Here is a 23,462-nt window from a genome sequence, read left to right as displayed (position 1 = left end):
TTCAAAATTTGTCTCACCTTTGGGAACACCCTTAGATCCTACTTGGGATTTTGGGTTTCGTAGAGGACTTAGGGATGTTGAAATTGAGTCTCTTTCTTTTTTGCTTGGGTGTCTTAATCAGGTTTGTTTGGATCCCTCCAAGCCAGATAAGAGGGTTTGGACTCCTAGACCCAATGGAACCTTCACTTGTGCTTCTTTTTTCAAGTCCATTTCTCAACTTTCTACTCACCAACCCTTTCCGTCAAAAGAAATTTGGTGTAAGGCTAGTTCCCCCAAAAATTATGGCTTTTTGTTGGGAAGTTTTCCATGGGAAAGTAAACACTTTAGACAACCTACAAAAGAGAAGACATTTTCTCTGTATTTCTCCTAATTGATGTATCCTCTGTAGAGCTCACGATGAGGATTGTTACCATCTATTAGTATCTTGTCCCTTTTCTGCAGACCTTTGGGCTTGGCTACTTTCGTTGTTTGGGGGTAGTTGGAGTCTACCAGCAGAAGTTCACATTCTCTTCAACCATTCTACCTTTTATTGGCCTACAAAAATAGGGAGAATTATGTGGAGATGTGCTCGTGCTGCCTTGACTTGGACTCTTTGGGAAGAAAGGAATCTCAGAATTTTTCAAGACAAGGAAAGGAACAACCAAGATTTGAAAGACTGTGTGTTAAACAGGGCAATACTTTGGCTGAAGACCTTGGAAATCTTTCATCAATTCTCCTTTAATGACATTTGGAGAAATTGGTCAATAGTAGCAAGGTGTTCATCTTTAAAGGCCAAATCAATTACAAGCTGGTCTCCTCCACCCGAAGGCTCAATTAAGTTGAACTTTGATGGAAGCAGCATGGGTAATCCAGGGAGTGGGGGGTGCTTTGAGAAATGAGAAGGGAGAGATTTTGTTGCTCTACTCAGGTCCTTTGGGAATTGGGAATTCCATCAGGGCAGAACTTTTAGCTGCTGTACAAGGGGTCCAATTTGCAAACCAGCTGGGGGTACAACACCTAATAATCAAGGGGGATTCCAAAGTGGTGGTGGGTTGGTTGAAAAATTCTAAAGAGGCTATGTGGCGATACAAGAATGAAATGAAGAAATTTATTTGGTTGACAAGGAATATGTTGGTCACTGTACAGTGGGTGGGGAGATCAGCAAATACCTTGTCAGATGTGTTAGCTAAGCAAGGGGTAAATAGGGAAGAATTATTTTGGGCTCAGTTGTGATTCTTGTTTTTCTTTCCTAGTTTACTTGTAAGTTTCAAGGAGGGGCTGCAGCTCGCGCCTCTCGTTGGGATGATGTATGAACTCACTCTACAAAAGCAAACTGATTTGGGGAAATTAGATCTTCAAGGACTTCTTTAAGTCTGTTGGCCAGAACCTTCTCCAGAATTTTGTATATGCTCCCAACCAAACTTATAGGTCTAAAGTCTTTAACTTCCAAAACTCCCTCTTTCTTAGGGATGAGACAGAGAAAGGTAGAGTTAAGGCCCTTATTAACAATGGCATATTAATGAAAATCCCTGATAAACTCCATGAGATCAGACTTTACAATTTCCCAACACTTTTGGAAGAAAAGAATAGGGAAGCCGTTCGGCCCTGGAGCCCTGTTTCCGTCCTTGCTGAAAATAGTCTTCTTGACTTCTTCCTCTTCAAAGATTCTTTCCAACCAATCCCTCTTTTCAGCTGATAGGGTAGTGCCGTCCCAATTATATAATGTAAACTGGTTATCACTATCCTTGGAGTAGAGGTTTTTAAAGAAGGAAAGGAAAGCTTCAGAAATTTCCTCAGGATTTTTCACTTCTCTCGGAGTAGAGGTTTTTAAAGAAGGAAAGGAAAGCTTCAGAAATTTCCTCAGGATTCTCCACTTCATCCCAATTTAACGAAGGTGTTTTCGTACAAACGAAAGCCAATCTCTAGTTTCCAAATGGCTTTTCCCAATGTGCAATAGATAGAAACGCAGACCCTCCGGATTTTATGATTTTGCTTTTGACTTCGAGCAAGGGAAAGGCTTCTTGCGTGAGATTAACATGGCGGGGTTTCACTCTAGGTGGACAAGCTCAGTCCAAAAATTGGATGAAAGAATTCCAGCCACCAGAAGATGGTTCTTTTGGGATGCAAATGTGTCTTACCTTGTCTGATTTTTCCCATCTGCTCAGACGGATGAATCTGCCCCAGGTATTTGATTTAAGTTGTAAACATAGGATTCTTCCTTTGAGCATCTCTTACGGTCTGCTAAAAGGTTCACGTTCCAGAGCTTCCTGGATGTAGGTTCTAGTGCATAGAATGTCCTCTCGAGACAGGATTATATGTGTCCAAGCTCCCTTGCCCCTTTCCGTTAGTACGTAATCATCTTTTTGATTGAGGCCTCGTTTAATTTCAAAGGATTTTGAACTGACAACCACAAATCTCCGTTCCTTGGTGCTATTCTGTTACCGGTTTCTGCCTTCAGTTAGCAGAAAATCAATGTTTCGTTCTCTCTCTTTGGCACTGGTGATTCACCGATTCATAAATGGAGCCTCCATCTAATTGTTTATCCATTCTGTTCCGTTCAATGTTATATCCATTGTTAAATTATTGGTACTTAAATCATGTCTTACTACTTATACCATGTCCTTTTTGGTATACCCCTAGCCCTTTGAGCCCCCTCATCTTGCAACAAATCACTTCTTCTTACAGGTGCTATTAATGGTCTTATATACATGTGACCAAATCGTTTTAGTCTACTCTGTCTCATTTTATCACCTATTGGAGCTACTCTAAGTTCTTTCAATTTACTTTATTTCTGACCTATCCTTTATAGTTTTCCACTCTTCAATCTCGGCATACACATTTTTACCACTCTCATTTTTTAGACATATTGTTTCTTTACTGCCCAACACTCCGCTCCGTACAGCATAGCTGGCTTTACAAACTATTTTGTAGAGTTTTCCTATTAATCTAAGTGATATTCACCTATCACATAAAGCTTCGGATGCACCTCCCTGTTTTGCTCGTCCTGCTCTAATTTTATGGGAGGAATGCTCCTCGATCTCTCCCTTGTTCCTACATATTAAACCGGGGTATTGGAAAAGGTCACATGAGTTATCTCTCGGTCTTCAATCCTTAGTGTACTCTAATTTTCACTCCTATTGTTATTATTAAATTTACATATCATATATTCTGTTATAGTCTCACACATTTTAAAACCTCTTGTTTCTAAGGCATTTGTCCATAAGATTAATTTTGCATTGAATCCTTCATTAGTTTCATCAATTAAAATAATGTCATCAACAAACAACATACACCGTGGGACCTATGTTAGTCAATTCCTCTAGGATCATTGCAAATAAATAAGGGCGTAGTGCTAAACCTTGGTGAAGACCCATAATAACTATAAAATTTGATGTCTCTCCCATAGGTGTTCTAACATTTTTGCACCCTCATATGTACCCTTAACTGGGTTTATATACCTATTTGGAACCCCATTCTTTTCTTAGACCCACCGTACATATTTTTCAAGGTGTTTAGGCAATTCTGGGCAACACTAGGACTGGGGTGCCCAGGCGACACATAGGTGATAAGAATTTGAGTTCATCCTAGAACTTCCTAGTCCTTACAAACACAACAAAAAGCTTACTCCCAAATCCCGAGAAACTCAAAACCTAGAAAACTCTCATAAGGCCTCCATTCCATAAACCACCCTAAAAAATCTTCCCAATCTGGTCTCCTCTTCTTAGTTTTCGTTTTTCAATACACTTTTTTTTTTTTTGATCAATAACACTTTCATTAATTCATCAAAGAAGATTTACAAAAGGAAGACAAACACGCTTATCTTCCAAGAGCAACAAAGAGTCTCAAGAAAAGGAAAAAAGAAAGAGAAAAGAAAGAAAACACACTAAAGTTACAGCTTGGCCCAAAAAAGTGAATCCCTTTCTGCCCCTTGTTTAGCTAAACCGTCAGCTAGGGAATTAGCCGATCTTTTAACCCAACGTATCTTAACCTTCATCTCCCGCACCAGCCACTTGAATTTCGTCCTCTCATTATTGTACTTCCATAAGCCATTGTGGTCTTTAAGCAACCACCCTATCACCACCTCTGAATCCCCTTCAATTAAGAGTTTCCTGATGTTCAACTCCTTAGCTTTTTGGACTCCTTCCATAACTGTAAAGATCTCAGCTCTAAGGGAGTCACCCACTCCAATTGGGCCTGAGAGCATGGCAGAAATGACCCCATTTTCATCCCTAAAAGCACCCCCAATCCTCGATTGTCCCGGATTTCCCCTGCTACACCCATCAAAGTTTAATTTCACGAATCCACTAGGTGGAGGGGTCCAAGCCACACTCATTACTAACTTAGTTTGTGTGCAACTTGCAATTTCACCCCACTTCCTCAACATGTCATCCACAGTGTAATCTGTGAAAAGCTCCAAAGATTTCAGCCACTGTACCGTCCTAATATGAATGATAGCCCTCAGATCTGCTGCTCCTCTCTGAGCTTCTGAGAATATCCTGGAATTTCTTTCTTCCCAAAGTGTCCAACATACCGCAGCCCTTAGTCCTTTCCACATTGTCCTTCCCCTTTTTATCCGCCACCTGAAAAAAGAAGGGGAAAAAAGGCCTTGCAAGTCTGATGGGGGGTTCCAACAACAACCAAATAGGGACAAAGCCCATTCCCAAATTGACCTCGCAAAATGGCAAGACACCAGTAGGTGAAAACCAGTCTCCCCATCCACTTTACAAAGAACACACCACTGAGGTGACAAACAAGTATTGAGTCTCTTTTTTTGGAGTAAAGCACCAGTGTTGATTCTTTCCAGATAGGCTTCCCAACAAAAACTACCAACCCTAGGAGGTATTGCTCTGCACCCAACCTCATCAACAGGAAAAGGAGGGGAGGTAGGACTGGTGGACTGAATTAAGACTTTGAAGAAAGAAGTACAAGTAAAAATGCCATTGGGAGAAGGTGTCCAAATTCTAGAGTCCGCCCTAGTGGGGTCTAAGACAATGTTATCAAGAATTGCAATAAGGCTCAAAATAATGTCAAAGTTTGAGTCCCTCAAATCCCTTCTTAGACCCAAGTTCCACCCAATCCTAGAAATGGAAGAGGACGGGGTGGTAAAAGACGAGATGGGCTCATTTTTCAAATCAGAAAGAGCAAACAAAGAAGGAAACTGATCCTTTAGAGGGGCACTCCCCACCCAGGTTTGTTCCCAAAATTTTATGGAGTTACCGGAATTCAAATCATACCTGATATTAGGGGAGAAAACTGGTAGTAGGTCATGAATGGCTTTCCAAGGAGAATTGCTTGTGGTCCTAGCTCTGATTCCAGCGTCCCATCCATTATGCTCCAGCCCATGAATACTTGCCACTATTCTAGCCCAAAGCTTCTCCTTCTCCAATGGGAATCTCCACAACCACTTTCCCAACAGAGTCATATTCCTTCTCCTAATATTTCCAAGCCCCAAGCCACCACAAGTCTTATTCCTACAAACTATCTCCCAGCTCACTCTATGATCCCTCTTTTCCTCTCCCAGTTCCCACAGGAAATCTCTCATTAACTTCTCCAATCTATTAGCAACCTTTACTGGGATTTTAAACACCGACAGGAAAAAGATAGGTAAATTAGCAAGCGTGGCCTTAATAAGAGTAATTCTCCCACCAAGAGAGAGGTAGTTCTTTTTCCATGACACTAGTCTTTTTTCGAACCTTTCCACCACCGGGTTCCAAAAGCTCTCCCTCATGGGATTATCCCCTAAAGGCAACCCTAAGTAAGTAGTTCAAAGGCCAGTCCGAGACTTTACACCCCAATACTTCAGCACTCTCCCTGATTTCTCCCTCCTCTAAATTCACCCCTACAACACAACTTTTCTCAAGGTTAACTTTCAAGTTGGATATTTGCTCAAACAGTTGTATCACCGACTTCAAATTCCTAATAAAGCTCACATTACCGCCTTCACAAAAAAGAATCGTGTCGTCAGCAAACTGCAAGTGAGTAAGAGGGGTTTCTGCCCTCCCAACTCTCCAGCCTCTAATGAGCCCCCTAGAATCTGCTCTGTGAATCAATTTCCCCAAAACCTTCGCAATTATAATGAACAAGAAAGGAGAAAGGGGGTCTCCTTGTCTTATAACGAACCCAAATTTAGTCAAAACTTTCCTCAAAAATTCCCAGTCCACCAAGTCATAAGCCTTTTCCAAGTCCAACTTACAAACCACTCCTTTCTTCTTACAAACCACTGTCCCCATTCACTAGCACTGAGTAATGACAATTCCGAACACAACCCATGATCCACTTACACCATCTAGCCCCGAACCCAAATTTAGTCAAAACTTTCCTCAAAAATTCCCAGTCCACCAAGTCATAAGTCTTTTCCAAGTCCAACTTACAAACCACTCCCTTCTTCTTATCCCTCTTAAAGTTCTCCACACACTCATTAGCAATTAAAATCTGATCAGTGATTTGTCTTCCATTCACAAAAGCTCCTTGGTAGTGTGCAATGATATCTGGCAAAACCTTCTTCAGCCTCAAAGACAACACTTTTGCAATGATCATATACAAGCTATTAACCAAACTAATTGGCCTAAAATCCTTCGGGTGGGAAGCATTTTTCTTTTTTGGAATTAAAGCTATAAATGTGGAATTCACACCCGGATTAACAATTCCTCTCCTGCAAAACTCCTCAAATACCTACAAAAGATCATCTTTCAAAATGTCCCAACAGTCCTGATAAAAACCCATTGTGAACCCATCCGGCCCTGGGGCTTTTGTTCTATCCATAGAAAAAATAGCCTCCTTGATCTCTTCTAAACTAAAGCTTCTCTCCAACCTTCTCCTGTTCTCCACCCCTACATCTGGCCAGTCCAAACCTTCTACCCACACCCTTCTACACACAGGCCTTCTTAGGATAGATTTGAAGTGCTCCACACAAGCCCCGACAATCTCCTCTTGATGTACTAGCTCAACTCCATCTACTACCAATTTGGAGATCAAGTTCTTCCTTCTCTTGCCTAGTGTTTCTGTTCCCCTCTTGCACCCATTTACACCGAGATTTTTGCCTCCAGCTAATTTCCTCCTTGTGCAGGCAATCCTTTAACTGTCTTCTTAGATCTCTCCTGAGCTCAATGTCTTCCTCTCCAACTTCTCCCCTTTCTTCTTTAAAGTCAAGGCTTTCAATCTTATCCAGCAGATCTCCCTTTCTTTTTTCTATCCTCCCAAACTCCACCAAATTTCACTCCTTGATTTTTGCTTTCAAAAATTGAAGTTTCTTATGGAATTTCATCCCCTCCCATTCCACCAATGGGTTACACTCAAACCACCACTCCCTCACTTTGTTGTTAAACCCTGGGTGGAGTAACCACATATTTTCAAATCTAAAGGGGGTAGGACCTCCACGCCTTCTTTCCTCCTTACATAACACTATGGGCCAATGATCGGAGGTCACCCTTGGAAGAGCTCTAGAAGCCAAGGTTCCCCAATGGACTTCCCAATCCAGAGAGAACAAGAATCTATCCAATTTAGAGCAAATGGGTCTAGATTGGAGATTTGACCAAGTAAATGTCTTATGAGCTAAGGGGATCTCTTTAAGCTCAAAGTCCTCCACAAAGCTGTTAAACTTCCTCATGCTTTTTGTCATTCTCTGGTTAACCTTATTGGGTTCCTCCGAGAATCTAATCACATTGAAGTCTCCACCCAAGCACTAGGGCCCATCCCACAACCCTCTAACATCCGCCAATTCCTCCCACAACTCCTTTCTCTTTCTGTAGTCATTCGGTCCGTAAACATTTGTGAGGACCCACATAAAATCACCCTCAATCTACTTAAACTTCACGGAAACCGAGAATTTTCCGATCAACTCCTCCAGGCCTTCGACCACATCCCTCTTCCACATTGTTACAATCCCCCCGGATTCACCCCAAGAGGGAGCAGCCACACAACTGACCCCCCTGGCTTTCCAAACACTCCGAGCCCAATTGCTATTAAACTCCATTCTCTTAGACTCTTGCAACTGCACAATGTCTGGGTCAAACCGTTTTATTACCTCTTTTATTGTCGCTCTCTTCCTTGCACTCCCAATTCCCCTTACATTCCAACTGAGTATCTTCATTCCACTTCTTATTTAAACCCCTTGCCACCTTCCACTACTTTCCCCCTTTCCTCCTATCTCCTTTTACCCCGAGATTGTTGTCTCCTACATCTCTCTTCAATCTCTCAACTTCACTCAATCTCCTCTTCTTTGTTCTGATCTCCTTCTTCCTCTTTTGTAAACTTTCTTTCAATACATTCAAATCTTCCAACCTACAACCCAACTTCTCTATAAATTCTACTAGCAAGTCTTCTCTCACCGAGTCCTCCACCCCTACCCTTCCTACAGAAACCCCTCCATCTCTGCCCATCTGCCCGTTCTTCCTCTCCCCTGGTCCCACCTTTGTTCTTTCCTCTCCATCCAACCTCCCTCTCCTATTACTTCCCTCCTTCCCTGTTCCTTTCCCTCCATCTCTACCCTCAAACCTTTTCCTCCTCTCCACTAGCTCCTCCCCTCTTCCTTCCTCCCCTTTCCTCCTTCAAATCAATTTTCCTTCCACTTAAACATTTCTTCAATGATTTCCCACACTTTTTCACTCCTAAACCTTCCTTCCCTCACCTTCCCACTTTCCTTCATCCCCTTTTCCCCCTCATCGGAGAGCCCACCTTCTAGCACGATTGCATATTCATGGGATACAGGACATGGAACAGAAACGGAATCTGGAACCAAGGACACAGGAAACACATTAGTAGCACAAACCGAATTCACTTCGTTACCTGGGATTGGTGGACAGGCTAGAAAAGGATTGCTCTCGGCCTCCCTCTCATGTTCCAGAGGTTGGTAAACATTTGTCTCCCTTAGTTGGTTGGAAAGTGTTTCTGTCCCTTGGCCAACCTGGTAATCTTTCCCCTCTACCCCTGGTTCACCCCTAGATGGTGTGTTCCTGCTCAGCTTCCTGTTCTCCCGGTTTACCCCTTCTGATACTCCTTGCACACTCTGTAGACTTGGAAATGAGTTGACCCGATTGCAACCTACACTCTGAAATAAGCTAGCAATATTCCACCCATCCACGTCACCACCAGCACAACTACCTTCGTCGTTTACACTGCCCACACTAGTACCATCAGCAGAAAGGTCCTCCGCTTCTTCATCTCCTTCACTGCACTGCGCCCATCCTTCATCCTTCTCTTCCCTCTCTCCAGTTCTGTCCCTATCGAATCTTGGATTCAGCCTTTCTGAGGAGCGTCGCAGTTGGCTAAGCTCCTCCAAACATCGCCGGGAAACCCACTGCAACACCAGTTTCTTCTCCATCTTCCGCCGCTGCGCACAAGCCCCCCCTTTCTCACGACTTGGGACGATGATAGACCAATAGCATTGTCTATCAACGCCCCAAGAGAAGCCCCTTTGCCCCGACCCACGTGACGACTTAAGTTATCATGTGGGTCCTTCAACCGGATCCCCCTTTCAGTGTTACGCCCACCCGACCCGCCCGCGTGACCTTTTAAGTTGTCACGTGGGCCCTTCCAATTCTGTCCCGGCTCAACCCTCACCCCGCCCGACCCACCCCCCACCTTCAACGGCTCAGACCAACCCACCCTGCCTTTTTGCCACGTCAGCAAAGGAAGAGAATCTCGCCATTAAATTGCTTAATTCAAACCTATTTGAAAATTTTTCCTTAATGGGATTTCTTGTCATTTGGTTTTCCCCAACCGGCTCAGTAACCTCAAAAAAACCTTGCGTCTGCTCCACCTTTTTGACTCCCAACAAACGCCCTCCACGTGTCCACCACCCCTCCAGCTCATCATCTTCTACCTTAGGAACACCTCCCCCCCACGACCATTCAACTTCAGAGGCCACCCACACCTTGTACCAGGCATCATCCGAGCATATTTCAATGACCCTCGACAAGTTCTCGTGCCTTACACCAGCAACCTGTAACTCCACGGCACCCAGAAATCGTTTATCAGCTTTCATCAAGATGCCTCCCAGACAATGCACAATGTGTTCAAGAACAGAGTTCCGCCAGAGGTGAAATGGAAGGCCTACAAGCTTCAGCCGGACACAACCATCTTAGACTTTGACTTCATTGCAAAATGGACTCCAGTTCTGAACCTGTATCAGAACTCCATCCACCACTACTGCTTTAAAACTTAGCTCCTGGTCGCCTACATCAAGCACAGCTTTTGTCTCTGCAAAAGGGAACAACAAAGCTTCACTCCCAGATCCTAACTCCCCTGCCACAGTACACAGAACCCTTCTCCAGTCTGTCACTCCTCTATCGGCTACTAAAACCCTTCTTTTCTTCCACTTATCCTTCCCTGCTCCTACCAATAATCTTTGAGGACTAGACGCGCAAGCAACCACCACTTCAGTCGGAGTGCCTTGCACTTCTACGCTCCCAGAGGAACTAACCGAAACTGCCCCTTCCTGAGCTTTTTTACCCTGGTCTTTGGAGAATTGACCAGTTCTCTTCACCCCCTCTGCTCTCTTCACTTCCAAGGCTACAAGAAAAGACTGTAGCACCTTCACAAAATCCATCCACCCTTTCCGTAGCCTCCCTTTTGGCACACACAGTAGTTGCTTTCCATTTGTTCCGAAAAACTCCATAGAGATAAACCAACCCTTTCTGTTTCTTTTCACTTCTGTTACATATTTCTTACCTGGTACAGTCAAAGAATTTGTCCATCCAATCACCTTACCAGAGTTGATGGTCCCATCTATGAAACCTTTCAACCAGACTAAGACCTCCTTTGACACCAACACAGTCGCTCTGTTATTCTCTCTGATTTTCAAAACATCATCACCTTTGATCCTTTCCTCTTCGAACTTGAAAGTCTTGGCTTCGATCGACACCTCATACCTCCACCTTCCTACTACTCTGAACCTGCTCTCCTCCATTTCACCTTCCTCAGTCCTCAACCCTCAGAGACTGCTACTGTTACAATACACTTTTCCAATTCCTAGAACTTTTTTCTTGCAAATGCTTCCCCTCCTATAAAAGACAAACCCATTATCTTGCTTACCTAGGCTTCAGTTTCCACCACCCATTTCAAATCCAAATTTCCTTCTATTTTTCTCACTCGATCAAAAACCATCTCCTTGTTATCCTCCTCTCCTTTTTCTTCCCCTGATCTGTCCTTAGTCTCTCAAGTCTCCACCATATTTAGTATTATATCTTCTTTTTGACCATCTGAAGCAGTTTCTAATTTTTTCTCTTCCCCCTTTTTTCTTCAAAAATTCCAAACCAAAACTGATTTGATCAGTACTTTTAGTTCTAGTTTTATCCTTAATCCCTTTCCTCTTGTTATACCGCTTGTACTTACTATTGGGACCCACCCCGTCAAGCCCTTCCTTCAAGTCATGAAACACTTTTGTAATATGAACTAGTTGACCTGTGTTTGAACCCTTGGGATTTTTCAAATTAACCCTTGAATCATCACCTTTTTGATTTCTTCATTTAGACTGGCATCTTTTTTTTCCTCCCTAAATCCACCCCAAACTTTCCAATGTACAGTACACATGAGAGAACAAATAATTGTCCATCTTCTCCACTTCATCACAAGGACTTCTTGGAATCTTTGCCATTTCAACTCCTTTTCCCCCTAATTGTACCAACCTCCCATCTTCTTCTATTGGCGAAACCAATTCACTGACAATTTGACAACCGATTTCGTTTTTGATATGACTGACCTGCTTATTGATGTCTTTTTCTCTCTTTCTCCCTAGCTGCATCACCCCTTTCAACTTGATTTCCCGATTCGAATTACTAATCTTTGAAGGCACAAACTTATTGGCCAAGCTTGTTGAAACTAGAGCACTTTCCAACTTGCATTAGTTTGCTTGATCAACTAACACTAGTGTGGAGATAGGAAATGACCCATGAAAAGCTTGGCCAAATTGAGCTTTGAGCTGAAATCGAGCCCAATATATAGATTCATTTGCTAATTGAATTGAGCTTGAACCTAGTGAAGCTCGCAAGCCTAATGGAACTTATATTCTATATAATATTGTTAATTTTTAATATGTAGGATTTGTAATTTTTTATATGAAGCTTGGTTGATTGTCAAGTTCAAACATATGGGCTTTTGAGTTGAGCCAAATTTGAGTTCATGTTTCTAGCTCGAATTGAGCTAGAGCTTGAACTTGAGCCTTATGTTTTTCTGTTGAGCCAAGCTTGAATAATCTAACATTGGGCTCAGCCCATATCCACCCGTGTGATGCCCCACCTAAAGCCAACTTTCATTCCATATAACAGTCCTCAAGGGGATGAACATAAGGTGTACCACCTTCTTCTGAAATTGGAACATATTCGTCAAAGTCTGCAATTGACTTTTTGGCCCTATTACTCTGCTAACCTGAGCCTGGTTAACATCTGAGGATATCTTGTTCAAGTCAGCATTCAAAACACTTGAGCCTTCATTGTAGACCTTATAGGGATGGGGCTCTAAAAGATAGTGCCATTTGTCAAGCACAACTTATGAACTGGTCTTCAAACTTTATTAGGCAGTCGACAAAGCCTTAACAACAGTCACTATATTTGCCATAGCCACTCAACTCATCTTCCAAATATATGATTTTTTTTAGAGAAAAGGTAAAACATAAAAACTGAGAAAAGGTAAAACATAAAAACACACAAAGATATAATTTGAACCCAACTGCAACTTAAATTGCATGGGGTCTTATTCAAAATGCTGATCCTCTCTATGGAGTTTCCATAGCCACTGGTAAATAAGGGCTTTACTCACGTGTCCCATCTTCCTAAAACCAACTAACCTAGGAGGCTTTGACCCGCAAATCCTTTTGCTCCATGGTAGGATCTCTTCTTAACCCCTTTGGGCAGATGGATCAGTTTCTCAATAAAGAGTTTGAAGTTAAAGACCTAGAAGAGTTTTTTTTTTTTTTGAAGAACAAGACCTAGAAGAGTTGAGATACTTCTTGGGCATAATGGCCAGGTCCAAGTATGCCATTTTTATTTGTCAACAGAAATGCATCTTAGATCTTTTAAAGGAGACGGAAGCTGGGCATTAAGCCTTTTGATACTTGATACTCCTGTTGCCTGTTGATCCTAGCCACAAATTGTCAACTACAGATGGGAAACCTCTTGAGGATAAGGGGGGTGTTAATGTCTTGTTATATGCCCAAATATCACCATTGCTGCGAAGTGTCATCAGCTAGTATGTGCACTCAGCTAGGGATACTTATTTAGCAGCTGCAGAGGTCCTTGCTTGCTTGAAGGGTAATCCAGGTGGAAGCATTGTCTTATCTAATCATTTGACATAGGAAGATTGAGGGGTTTACTAATGCAGATTTTGTAAGTTATCCCTTGGTGATTGACGATCAGCATCTGGCTATTCTTCTCTTGTTGCTGTTATTCTCATCTCTTGGTGGAACAAGAAGCAGTATGTAGTTGCACACTCTAGTGCAGAAGTTGAGTATAAACTATGGCACATAGTATTTTAGATGCATTGTGGGTATGATCCATGCTGGATGAAATTGGGATTGTTTATGATGAGCTTATGCATCTATACTGTGATTATTAGGCTGCTATTAGTATTGCTTATAATCATATCAACATGATATGACCGAGCATTAGACGTGTTCATGGGCTGGGACGGACCAGGCTTTGCATCTTTATTAACAAAATACATTCAAGCTTGAGCTTGAGCTGGACCTGACCATTGGGCCTAAATCTTGAGCCTGAGCCCGGCCTTGCTATAAAGCTTGAAGTCCAAGGCCCGAGCCTGAAGCCTGGCCTATAAATTGGGAAAAAGAGTTTTTTTTTTTTGTTTTACTTGATAAAAAATCGATTCATTCATATTATATGGCCTTAGCTCAAACTCGGGCTTAGGCTGGACTTTTTTGAGATGGCCCGAGCGCAGCCTGGAAAAATTGGGTCCTAGTGTTTTGAGCCCGAGCCTGAGTCCTAGCCCGTAGGCTTAAATAAGATAATGTCCAAACCCGACAAAATGGGCCGAGCCAGGCTGGCCCGTTGGGCTACCTGGCCCATGAACAGGTCTATCGAACATATTGAGGTTGACAATAAAGGAAGTATCATCATCATTACCATCCAAGCCTTGTCTCAACTACATGGGGTTGGCTACAGCTATCCAATTTCACTGTTTTGTTCTGTTTAATGCGATATCCCATATGAGGTGTCAACAGAGTAAAAGATGGTGGAAGTAAAGTGTCACTCTTAATTTCCATGCATGATTCTCTCGAACTTTCTCTTCTCCTTTTCTTTTACTTCTTTCTTCTGATTTCTGCACCTTTTATTTAATCAAATAATGGTCTTATGAAGACAGAAGTGTGGCCAAAAGACATCCATAGAAAAATGGATCCAGTCTTGCCAAAAGCTTGATCAGAAAAAAGAATCTTCTAGACCACCTGATTGATTTAATTAGGAATTGCTTTTCACTTAAAATTCCTTAGTAGATTTTGCAAATTTTCCTCTTTTGCTTTCTGCTCTTCTGCTTTTCAGATGCTCTAATTACATTGTACTATATTTCTGGTAAGCTGTACAATGTTAGAATTAAAAGATCATTGTATGTTTATATATATGGTTTTTAATCTATAGATTTTTATGAGCGTTCCGATTATCATGCTAAACCAGTACCGGTTATTGTTTTCAGTGCCAAAGATGAGAAAGAGGTTTCCTTGTGTATCAAAGACTTGAATGCCCCGAGCTTCTATCCATCAATGATATCGATCTGGGTCACAGATTCTTTTGAGAGGAAAGATATGGACAGGGATCTTTTGGCTAAGCTTCTGGTCAACCTGACCAGACCTCGAGATGGTTTGCTGACACAACAGCATCTCGTCAAAGGGTAAAGAACCATGTTTGCTAGTGAGAAAACAGAAGTTGGTTAGTTTACCCTATTGTAGCTTGAATCCTTGTCTTATTCATGTTTGTTTTTGTAAAATCAGGTTTGAATCTGTTCTTTCTACCTTGGAGGACTACATACCGGATGCCCCAAAAGCAGCAGAGTTTCTTGGGCGCATCCTTGCCAAAGTTATCATAGAGAATATAGTTCCCTTGAGAGAGGTTGGGCGGCTAGTACATGAAGGTGGTGAAGAACCAGGACGGCTTCTAGAGATTGGGCTCGCGTCGGAAGTTCTTGGAAACACACTTGAGAGCATAAAATTAGAGAAAGGAGAAGGGCTTTTAGATGAGATCCTTACAAGCTCCAATCTGCGGTTGGAGGATTTTAGACCCCCAAGTCCTATAAAGTCAAGTAAGCTAGATGCATTTCTCTAGTGGATGGTGATTGTTGTTAATTATTCATGTCTAGGGCCTTTTTGGGGTACTTTGGATCTGCGGCCGAAATGTATGTTAGGGGTTTGGGCTCTCTCTCTCTCATCACATATTTCGGTTATTCTTCGCCATGCCATGCCTAATTATCATTATTATTTATTATTTATTATTTATTATTATTATTATCATTATTATTTCTTCAACCTTCATTGCAATGGCCAAGGCCCAATTGAGCATACAAACTTGGAATGGTACCACGTTTGTGCATAGTTAATTATTCGGTGTCTAACGACGCCATAGAAATAGGACAGCCTGACATTAATCCTCACTATACAACTTTTCTCAACTTTTCTCGAAATTTAGAAAGTTGTAAAGTGAGTTTCAAATTCTTAATCCAATCAGTATCTTCACCTTCACAGAACAGGATTGTGTCGTCTGCAAATTGCAAGTGGTACATTCTTCCTCTCAACTCTCCACCCCTAATTAGATTCTTAAAATTTGCTCTAGAGATTAGCCTCCCCAACACTAAAGCAACCAGGGTAAACAGAAAAGGAGAATATATATAATTCTTCTGTTAACCTTAATGCCTTAATGGTTGCTTCTGCCGGTGGTTGAAGAGAGCAAATGTTTTTTCCTTTTACTTTGATGGTCAATCAGAGCAAGGTTTTTTTCCATTTTTTCCAAATAGATTTTGTGCTCATTTTGGGGTTAAATGAGGTGGTATGGGCATTTTTGTATCAACTGTCCAGGCAAATTTCCATGTTTACTTTCTATTTCCATATAATGGAACTAGACTTGTTTATGGGCCATGTAGCTTTACAGACCAGCTTGACCCAACTCATTCTAAGTTGGGCTTGGACCCAAAACACTAGGCCTGACATATTTTAGTCCGGGCATGGGCTTTCTAAAAAATATCCAACACGAGCTCAACTCCGACTTGATAATATATTATACAACAATACAAATCTCAAATGCCTCTCTCTCTCTCTCTATATATATTTTCTCTCATAAAATCCATATTTTCTCTCTCTTTCTCTCACACAGATCTTAGTAGTCGATGTTTGTATATTGTAATATCTCCCCTCTAGGTTAAGGGCCAACCCATTTTCCCACCCAGTGCATGGGATGAATTAATCTTCTTTTATAAATGTCTAAAGAAACCATTTCTCATTGCCATGGGTTATCAGGCTTTTCTCCTTTTTATTAATTTAATGTAAATTTGTTTCATAGATTTTCTGGTTAATAATAAATTACAATAAGAAAAGAACTTACACACTGAGCCACCATTAATTGATTCTCATGCTAAGCAGTTGATATGTACTTCTCAAAATATGCAAGTTATATAAAAAGGAATAAGCTTAAAACTCAATGACTAAAAAAAAGAAAAATTATTTTTTCTACTATGTAAAGAACTAGAAATATATAAAAATTTGGTGAATCACCAATACTTTATTTATTTTTCTCTTAAAAATACATTGTTGAACCGCAGCCCATGCATAGCCAAGAAAGAGTCACAGGAGTGTCAGTGCAGTGGTTATGCTGACTGGATTGACTACTTAGGAACTTGAATTACTTTCTGTATTCTTCTTTTCTTTTGTATTTGAGTTAAATACTCGGTGAATTTGAGCCTTCCTGGATTATTCAATTTTCAACCTTACAATTTAGCATAAGCGATGATATACTGCAACTCTCTTCCTTGTTTTGGTAAAATAATCTGGCAATTCCTCCATTAGATTCAATATAAATAGGGTGAACAAAGTGTCCACTACAAAAGGAGAAAAAATATGGATGAACATTTCAGAGTGAAATTGTTTTCTTGCCCTACGTTAAAATTACATCCTATGGTGAAAACAGGGCAAGGTCCGCAAAGAAAATTTCAAGGACATTACAAGATAGACCTCAAGCACTTCCCCATGGCTGGATCCGTTTGAACTGTACAGAATCAGTCAACACAATGTAAAGAAGCTGTAGCTTGTAGATCGTGTGTGTGAGAGAGAATACAAATCACAAGGAGAAAGGTTTGGCATAAACATGGAATGTGTTGTAGGCCGTTAACTGTGGCTCCTGTAACAAATTGAAACAAAGCCTGACATTAACTGTCAAATGTTATACATTCCGGCAAAAGTACATAAATATATGCATACAGATCGATCCTCTTTCTGATTTAAGGTTAATTTTTTCTCATGATGTGGAGGAATTATAAATCATGGCAAACTACACGTATCACATGCCACATTTGCACAAACCTAAGGCACATATGAACATGTCAACATGAAGAATATACGCAGGATCACAGGAACCGAGAAGCTCAAGTGCATGAACAACTTGGATTTACAAGGGCTTCAAAACTTCTTGCCAGAAGCCCAGAACAATATCTAAACTCATCTGTATAATATTTTGGGCTTTAAAACTTCTCGCCAGAAATATATACTAAATCATCATCTGTATGCAATTTTGGTATTACCAGCATCTTTTCATGCTCTACCTACTAAATATGTATCATTCTCATTTGCTGCAGAAATGAACCTTAACACCCTCAGATGATCACCTGTTTGCTTGATATCTCAGCTGCCCCATTTAAGATGTGGTATACCAACTAATTTGGAGTGTAGTGTGCAGATAAACCCTCACCCAAGAAGTTGTGCATTTGCTATATGCATGCAACAACTAGCTCACAATTGGCTATTTGACAAGCCACTATCTAAAAGCCAAATGAAAAGGGAATAGAAAATAGAAAACAGGAACTATGTTAAATCCAGGAAAGAAAATCATAAATGTAGAAAAATAGAACAACAAGAAGGGAAAACGCCAGGAAAAAACCCATGCACAAATGATTTGACCCTTTAATTGTAAATATATTCCTGTTTTCCTATAGTTTTCCTTCAGTTCTGTTACTGTGTTTATTGATAATACACTGGAACTAATTTTGACTGCTATACAGAGTCCAGATACAACCTTCTGTCCGTCCATGTGATAGACTGCTCAAGCAAATCCCTCCATCCAAGAGGGAGTTTCCGACATTCAGCACATTCATCACAGAACCTTACTACCTATTTGGATTTACCCATGGAAATGTAGCCATTGAATTCTTAAGGGATCAATCAAATTAACAAAAAAAATGTAAGAGAAGTGGTATCACTTTGCCACATGCCAAGTGGTATACTAAATCTTAAAAATTTGGGAAGGTTAAGTGTCAAAACATGCAGACCCATTTGGGCTCATTACCTCAGCTGCTACAAGCAAGAAAACTCAGTTTTCATGCAAAACCATTCATGAGTGTGTGGGTGGATGGATTGTGCAGCATGCTCATGTCTGCTACCCCTAGGTGCTTCAGTCTGAATACAGGTTGTAATTGTACAGATTGAACTCAATGCAATGAATGTAGCAGTAGTAGGATGGTACCTGTCTCAGCCCACCACCGAGACTGAAGCTACCTCCTGTTAAAAGCATGGTTAGGAGAGATGTCACTGGACCTCCACCAAGGTCACTACCTGTGTTACGAATTGTATCACGCATTGAATTCAGTATGCTCCCATATGTAGTTGCTTCTCCACGCTCAATCGCTTGGATGAAACAGTAAGTCATGGCACCTGTTGAAGTGATTTGAGATAGAGCCTGATCATAGAGTATAGATTGAATTTGTTAGTTTATTTATGTGATGTATGCCATTACTTGCAGTTATGAATAGAAAACATCAGTATTTCTAATAAAAGCACTAGAGAAAGGAAGCTATCCAATTAGAAATCCTAGACTTTACAGAGGTATCGGCAGATGTTTGATGATCGTCACAACCACTGAAGGAAATGGCCTCCCCACCATTTGTTCCTTTCCATACACCTGACTGAGGACGATGATCCTCCCATGCATAACGCCCACTCCTACATTTATGGATAAAATATACATCAGTAAGATTCTGGTCATTAGGTAGAATTAAGTGAAAATTGTAGCTCAATCCCATCAATAGTTCAGATTGCTCTTTGGGATCTATATTTACATTCAACCCATCATGAATTACTAACCTGTCCATTCTGCAGAGGAACGGTAAATCTAGTACAGTCCCACTATGGCAAGCATCTATTATTGCATGCAGCTTTACCCCACGAGGAAGGGGTCTAACAATTGTTGCGTTTATCTCATCATCAACGATCATTCCCTGAGTTTCAAAGTCCAAGGGACAGAGGGTTTCATCATATCCATCAACCTCATCACCATTATAGTTCCTCTGCTGTGAACCATGACCAGAATAGTGAAACACTAAAGAGTCTCCTGGTTGACAACCTTGTACAAGCCAATATAATGCCATCCTTATGTTGTGCTTAGTTGGAATCCTGTATGGATCAGTTTCTTCTTCTGCGGATAAAGTCCCCAAAAATGACTATTTGTGGGAAGTAGATTGAGAAGCACAAAGTATTGAAAAAGACAATGAAAATATTAACAGAATTTCTTGGCTAAAGAGCCAAAAAAATAAAAATTAAGGAAAATGGACATGCTGCTCTAAAAACCATGTTGAGAAAACATCCAACATGGTAATCTGTTATTTAGTTGATGTTCCTTATTATATATTAGAATTGGAAAATAAAGAAGAATTAGTTTATCATCTGGAAATGAGGTTTTTTTTTCAATAACAAAAATATATTTAAATGGAAATAAGGATGCAAATCTGTTGATAGGCAATAGCACAGTGCAGTACTAGAAGAGCTGACACACACAGAGAGCAAGACCTTGTAGTAGGGGAGCAGATAATATTGAAACAGAAAAACACTAAGCATATATTGATTTGCATCCCCGTTTAACACATCTATAATTGGTAAATATACCTTAAACTTCATGCAGCTGCAGAAGTTGAAGTTTGAGGGATGGGAATAGTTCCACCTCTGGAAATTTAGTATTCCCACATGGAGGGGAAACCCTTTGAATTGGATTATAGTAACAATGACATACAGACATCAAATAGCTTACATGAAGTACAGGGTCTATTATATACCCTAAAAATTACACTTATGAAAGAGTTCTACCTGATTTGGTTTCAAAGAAAGAATTCAACTCAGTGATTTTGCATGAGAAAAAAGGTAAGATACAAAGATTAAAAGCCTAAAGAAAGACAAACTTAATGTCCACATAGTGGTGGGAACATTTTAAGACGCTGCTTATCTCAACATATTTTGAAGTAATCCATGACTTTGCCGACCACTGTAACCATCTCAATTCCAGGTAAATGCCTATCCTCAGTTACCAGTGTTTCAAACTTTCAATATGAAGCAACTTATGGTGATATACATTTTTAGAAACTAACCTATCAAGAAACTTAAGGTCATAATATCTGTTCAAAATCTAAAAAGTTAATTCATATCTGCTCATGTTGAAAAGACCTCAAAGAATTTGTAGTTAAACAAGCCCCTTGGGCATGGCTCCAAAACAATTGATAACTTCTCTTCATCTTCAAATATTTTTCAGCAAAGCAAGCACCTTTGTTTCTAGTTTTCAATTAAGTATGCCTTTGTTTCTTTGTGAAATGTATGTAAACTCTACCCTTTTTTCAGTGAACTTTTTTTTTTCCACCCTTTCATGTAAATGGAGAGGAAAACAAGATTTCCATTGTAAAGGGGGAAAATATAGCTCAAATATTTCAGCCCGAAAAACTTGTTATCCATTTTATGATCCGAGTAGCAAAATGAGTTGCCCTTCCTTGTTATATTGTTGGACCCTAGTTTAGAAGTAACAATTGGCTATCAGAAGGTCAAGTTTCTCTTTTATTTTTTTTCCATTTCTGCCTTTTTAAATTTTGATAAACCAGTTTCGAGTGCTGGACATTACTGTTTCTGTAATCCAGTATCTCATTCATTACTTAATCAGGGTTTATGTGAAATAAAAAGATCATCTTCTGCTGGCTGAATTCATGTGGTGGTATTTCAGATGATAATTTAGCACGACCTGCTTCCTTGTACAGGTGCTTCTTTTGAATGGTTGTCCTATCTAATGCTAAGTAGCTTAGATGAACATCTAAAACTGATAATTTAGATTTAATAGGGAAAGTAGAGCGTCAATTTATGTTTTAGATCTCTTCAGAGTTCAGACTTATAAATTATAAGTATGGTGTAAAAATGCTTGTGAAATCATTTGTTGTTACAAGACCAAGTTTCTGTTGCTGAAATTAAAAAGAAGAAACCAAAATTGTTGTTACAAGACCAAGTTTCAACCCATCAACAAGACAAAGAAACAAACAAACAAATTGTTTTTGGAAAAAGGGAGTTCAAATTTTCAGCTCAAAAAAAAAATAATAATAATAATAAACCAAAATTTGCATTTCTCTTTCGTACAACTACTGACCAAATACTAATTATTCCGATTCGAACATGAATTTAAGCATGAACAAATGAAAGCAGCCAAAATCCCCATTAAATCATAGGGGAAGAAAAATAATACCAGTGAGCATGAGGATGGAAGATTCGGGGAACTTGAAACGATTGATGAGGAGGTAACGCATACACTTGGCATCATTGATGCAGCCCTTGAGTTCGTGCCGGGAGTACCGATACGATATGCCGCATATGACTGCCTTCTTGCGGCCGTGGGGAGAAGGAGGGGGGCCCGGCGGCGCGTGGTTGTAGGGTGAAAGGGCGGATGCCGACGGTAGCGGAGGTTGGTAAGGGGCGGGTGAGTTATAGGAATAAGGAGGAGGAGGAGCACTACGAGGGTCAGCGACGTGCGTAATGGCTTGGCAGATGGCGCACCTTATGGATTTGGCGCCGGGCGGGAGCTGCAGTGGTGTCCGGCAGGTGGAACAGTTGACGAGCATATCAGTGTTATACATCGTGGCCGGATAGGAAGGTCAGCAAAAGAGATAAACCAGAGGTAAGATCGGAAATAAAATGTGAAAACCAGTGAATAAGCGAATGCAGAAAGAGAATACAAGCTTATTTTGGAACAAAATCGATCATCACAGAGAGAGAGAGAGAGAATGATCTGAGAGAGCATTGACCGGATTTCGCTTATGGAGTTTAAGAAGAAAATTCTTTGGTGGGTAGTCGAGGGATCTTTCCTTGCCAGCTTCTTTTGCTCGCTGGCTGAGAATTTGACTCTTGAAACAGAACCAACTCTCTCTCTCTCTCTCTCTCTGCATTGGTTGCTGGCTTGCTGACAAAAGTTACAATGACAGACAGTGGTTTGACATTTGAATTCGAGAGGAGAAAGCAATAAAGCAATTGCTAGCGTCTGGGTCAATCTAGAAAGTCTTTTATTTGATGGACGGTGTGGATTGGTCATACTTCTTTCCAACCACGACGTATGGTAGACAGACCATTTACTTATAGACCCTGATGAACGTAATTGACCTGATTTTTTCTATTTAAAATGCATAATTATCTTAAATAAAATTACATATATACCCTAATTTACCCCTTTTACTTTATCACCAATACCCCTGGCGGTAATTCAGATGATGGAATGTGTTAAATTTTCAAAATATTTACATGAATTTTCCTTACTTTTTTTTTTTCTAAATCCTATTTGACTCAAAAATACTTTCATTTTCTCTAAAAGAATTAAAATAACAACAATCATTTCATTATCGAACATCTAACGGAAAATTTTTAGAAATTTTTCCATATTGATTGATGGTATACAATTTTAAAATTTTGTTTTCTTATACGTGAAGATTTAATATATAAAGTATAACTTTTAGTTTTTCTTAATGTAAAGCAATTTTAAAATTTCATTCTAAAATAGGTTTTAATTGAGATTTTAAAATACATGTGGCTAAATCATTATTATAGGCATTATCAAAAATAACTGAAAAAAATTTATCTTCTAATATCATAAGTACATATAGTATTTAAAATACTAGTCGCAATAGCTGGCCCAATATGTGTCTATTCTAATCTTGTAGTACTAAAAATTCTTTTATGTAAAACCCATGTTTCATCAATAAAATAAGTAGTTACACAAATATAAATAATATTATATTTAAAAGACCAAAGATCTAAAGTAAAAGCAATTTTAGAAGAAAGATTTGCCCAAGTAAAAATTAAATTTTGTTTATATGTTTAAAAAATTTTGATACCATCTAACCTATTTGTATTCCTATAAACTTTTCTATATGTAAGATTAATTGATGTTTGCACAAAATTTTCAAATCTAGTATCTTTAACAATATAAATAATTGTTAAACATGCACTATATATTTAGCTTATGTCTGTCTCATTTTTTTTAGGAATGATAAAAATT

General features: G+C 40.0%; 2 protein-coding genes across 18 annotated transcripts in view; one reads left to right on the top strand and one right to left on the bottom strand.

The window, feature by feature from the left end:
* The window catches only part of LOC104606395 (eukaryotic translation initiation factor 4G-like), a 30,403-nt gene extending 14,961 nt beyond the window's left edge, over positions 1-15,442 (top strand). For all 17 annotated transcript variants that reach the window (XM_088890692.1, XM_088890697.1, XM_010271557.3 and 14 more), the window contains 2 exons: positions 14,617-14,811; positions 14,912-15,442. In XM_088890692.1, coding sequence (XP_088746818.1) covers positions 14,617-14,811; positions 14,912-15,242 — 526 coding nt within the window. In that variant the 3' untranslated portion in view covers positions 15,243-15,442. The remainder of the gene's footprint in view (positions 1-14,616; positions 14,812-14,911) is intronic.
* Positions 15,443-16,935: 1,493 nt separating this feature from the next.
* On the bottom strand, positions 16,936-22,405 carry LOC104606394 (metacaspase-1-like). Its single transcript, XM_010271555.3, has 5 exons — positions 21,663-22,405; positions 19,259-19,589; positions 18,997-19,117; positions 18,642-18,854; positions 16,936-17,303 (listed from the first exon to the last, which is right to left on the bottom strand). The coding sequence occupies exons 1-5, from the start codon at positions 22,048-22,050 to the stop codon at positions 17,244-17,246; spliced, it is 1,113 nt and encodes a 370-aa protein (XP_010269857.1). The 5' UTR covers positions 22,051-22,405; the 3' UTR covers positions 16,936-17,243.
* Positions 22,406-23,462: the final 1,057 nt, after the last annotated feature.

Source organism: Nelumbo nucifera, chromosome 6 (assembly GCF_055504915.1).
Source record: "Nelumbo nucifera cultivar China Antique chromosome 6, China Antique-T2T, whole genome shotgun sequence".
Classification (NCBI taxonomy): Eukaryota; Viridiplantae; Streptophyta; class Magnoliopsida; order Proteales; family Nelumbonaceae; genus Nelumbo; species Nelumbo nucifera.
The sequence above is the reverse complement of the archived record's forward strand: the minus strand, read 5'-3'. Positions and strand labels throughout refer to the sequence as shown.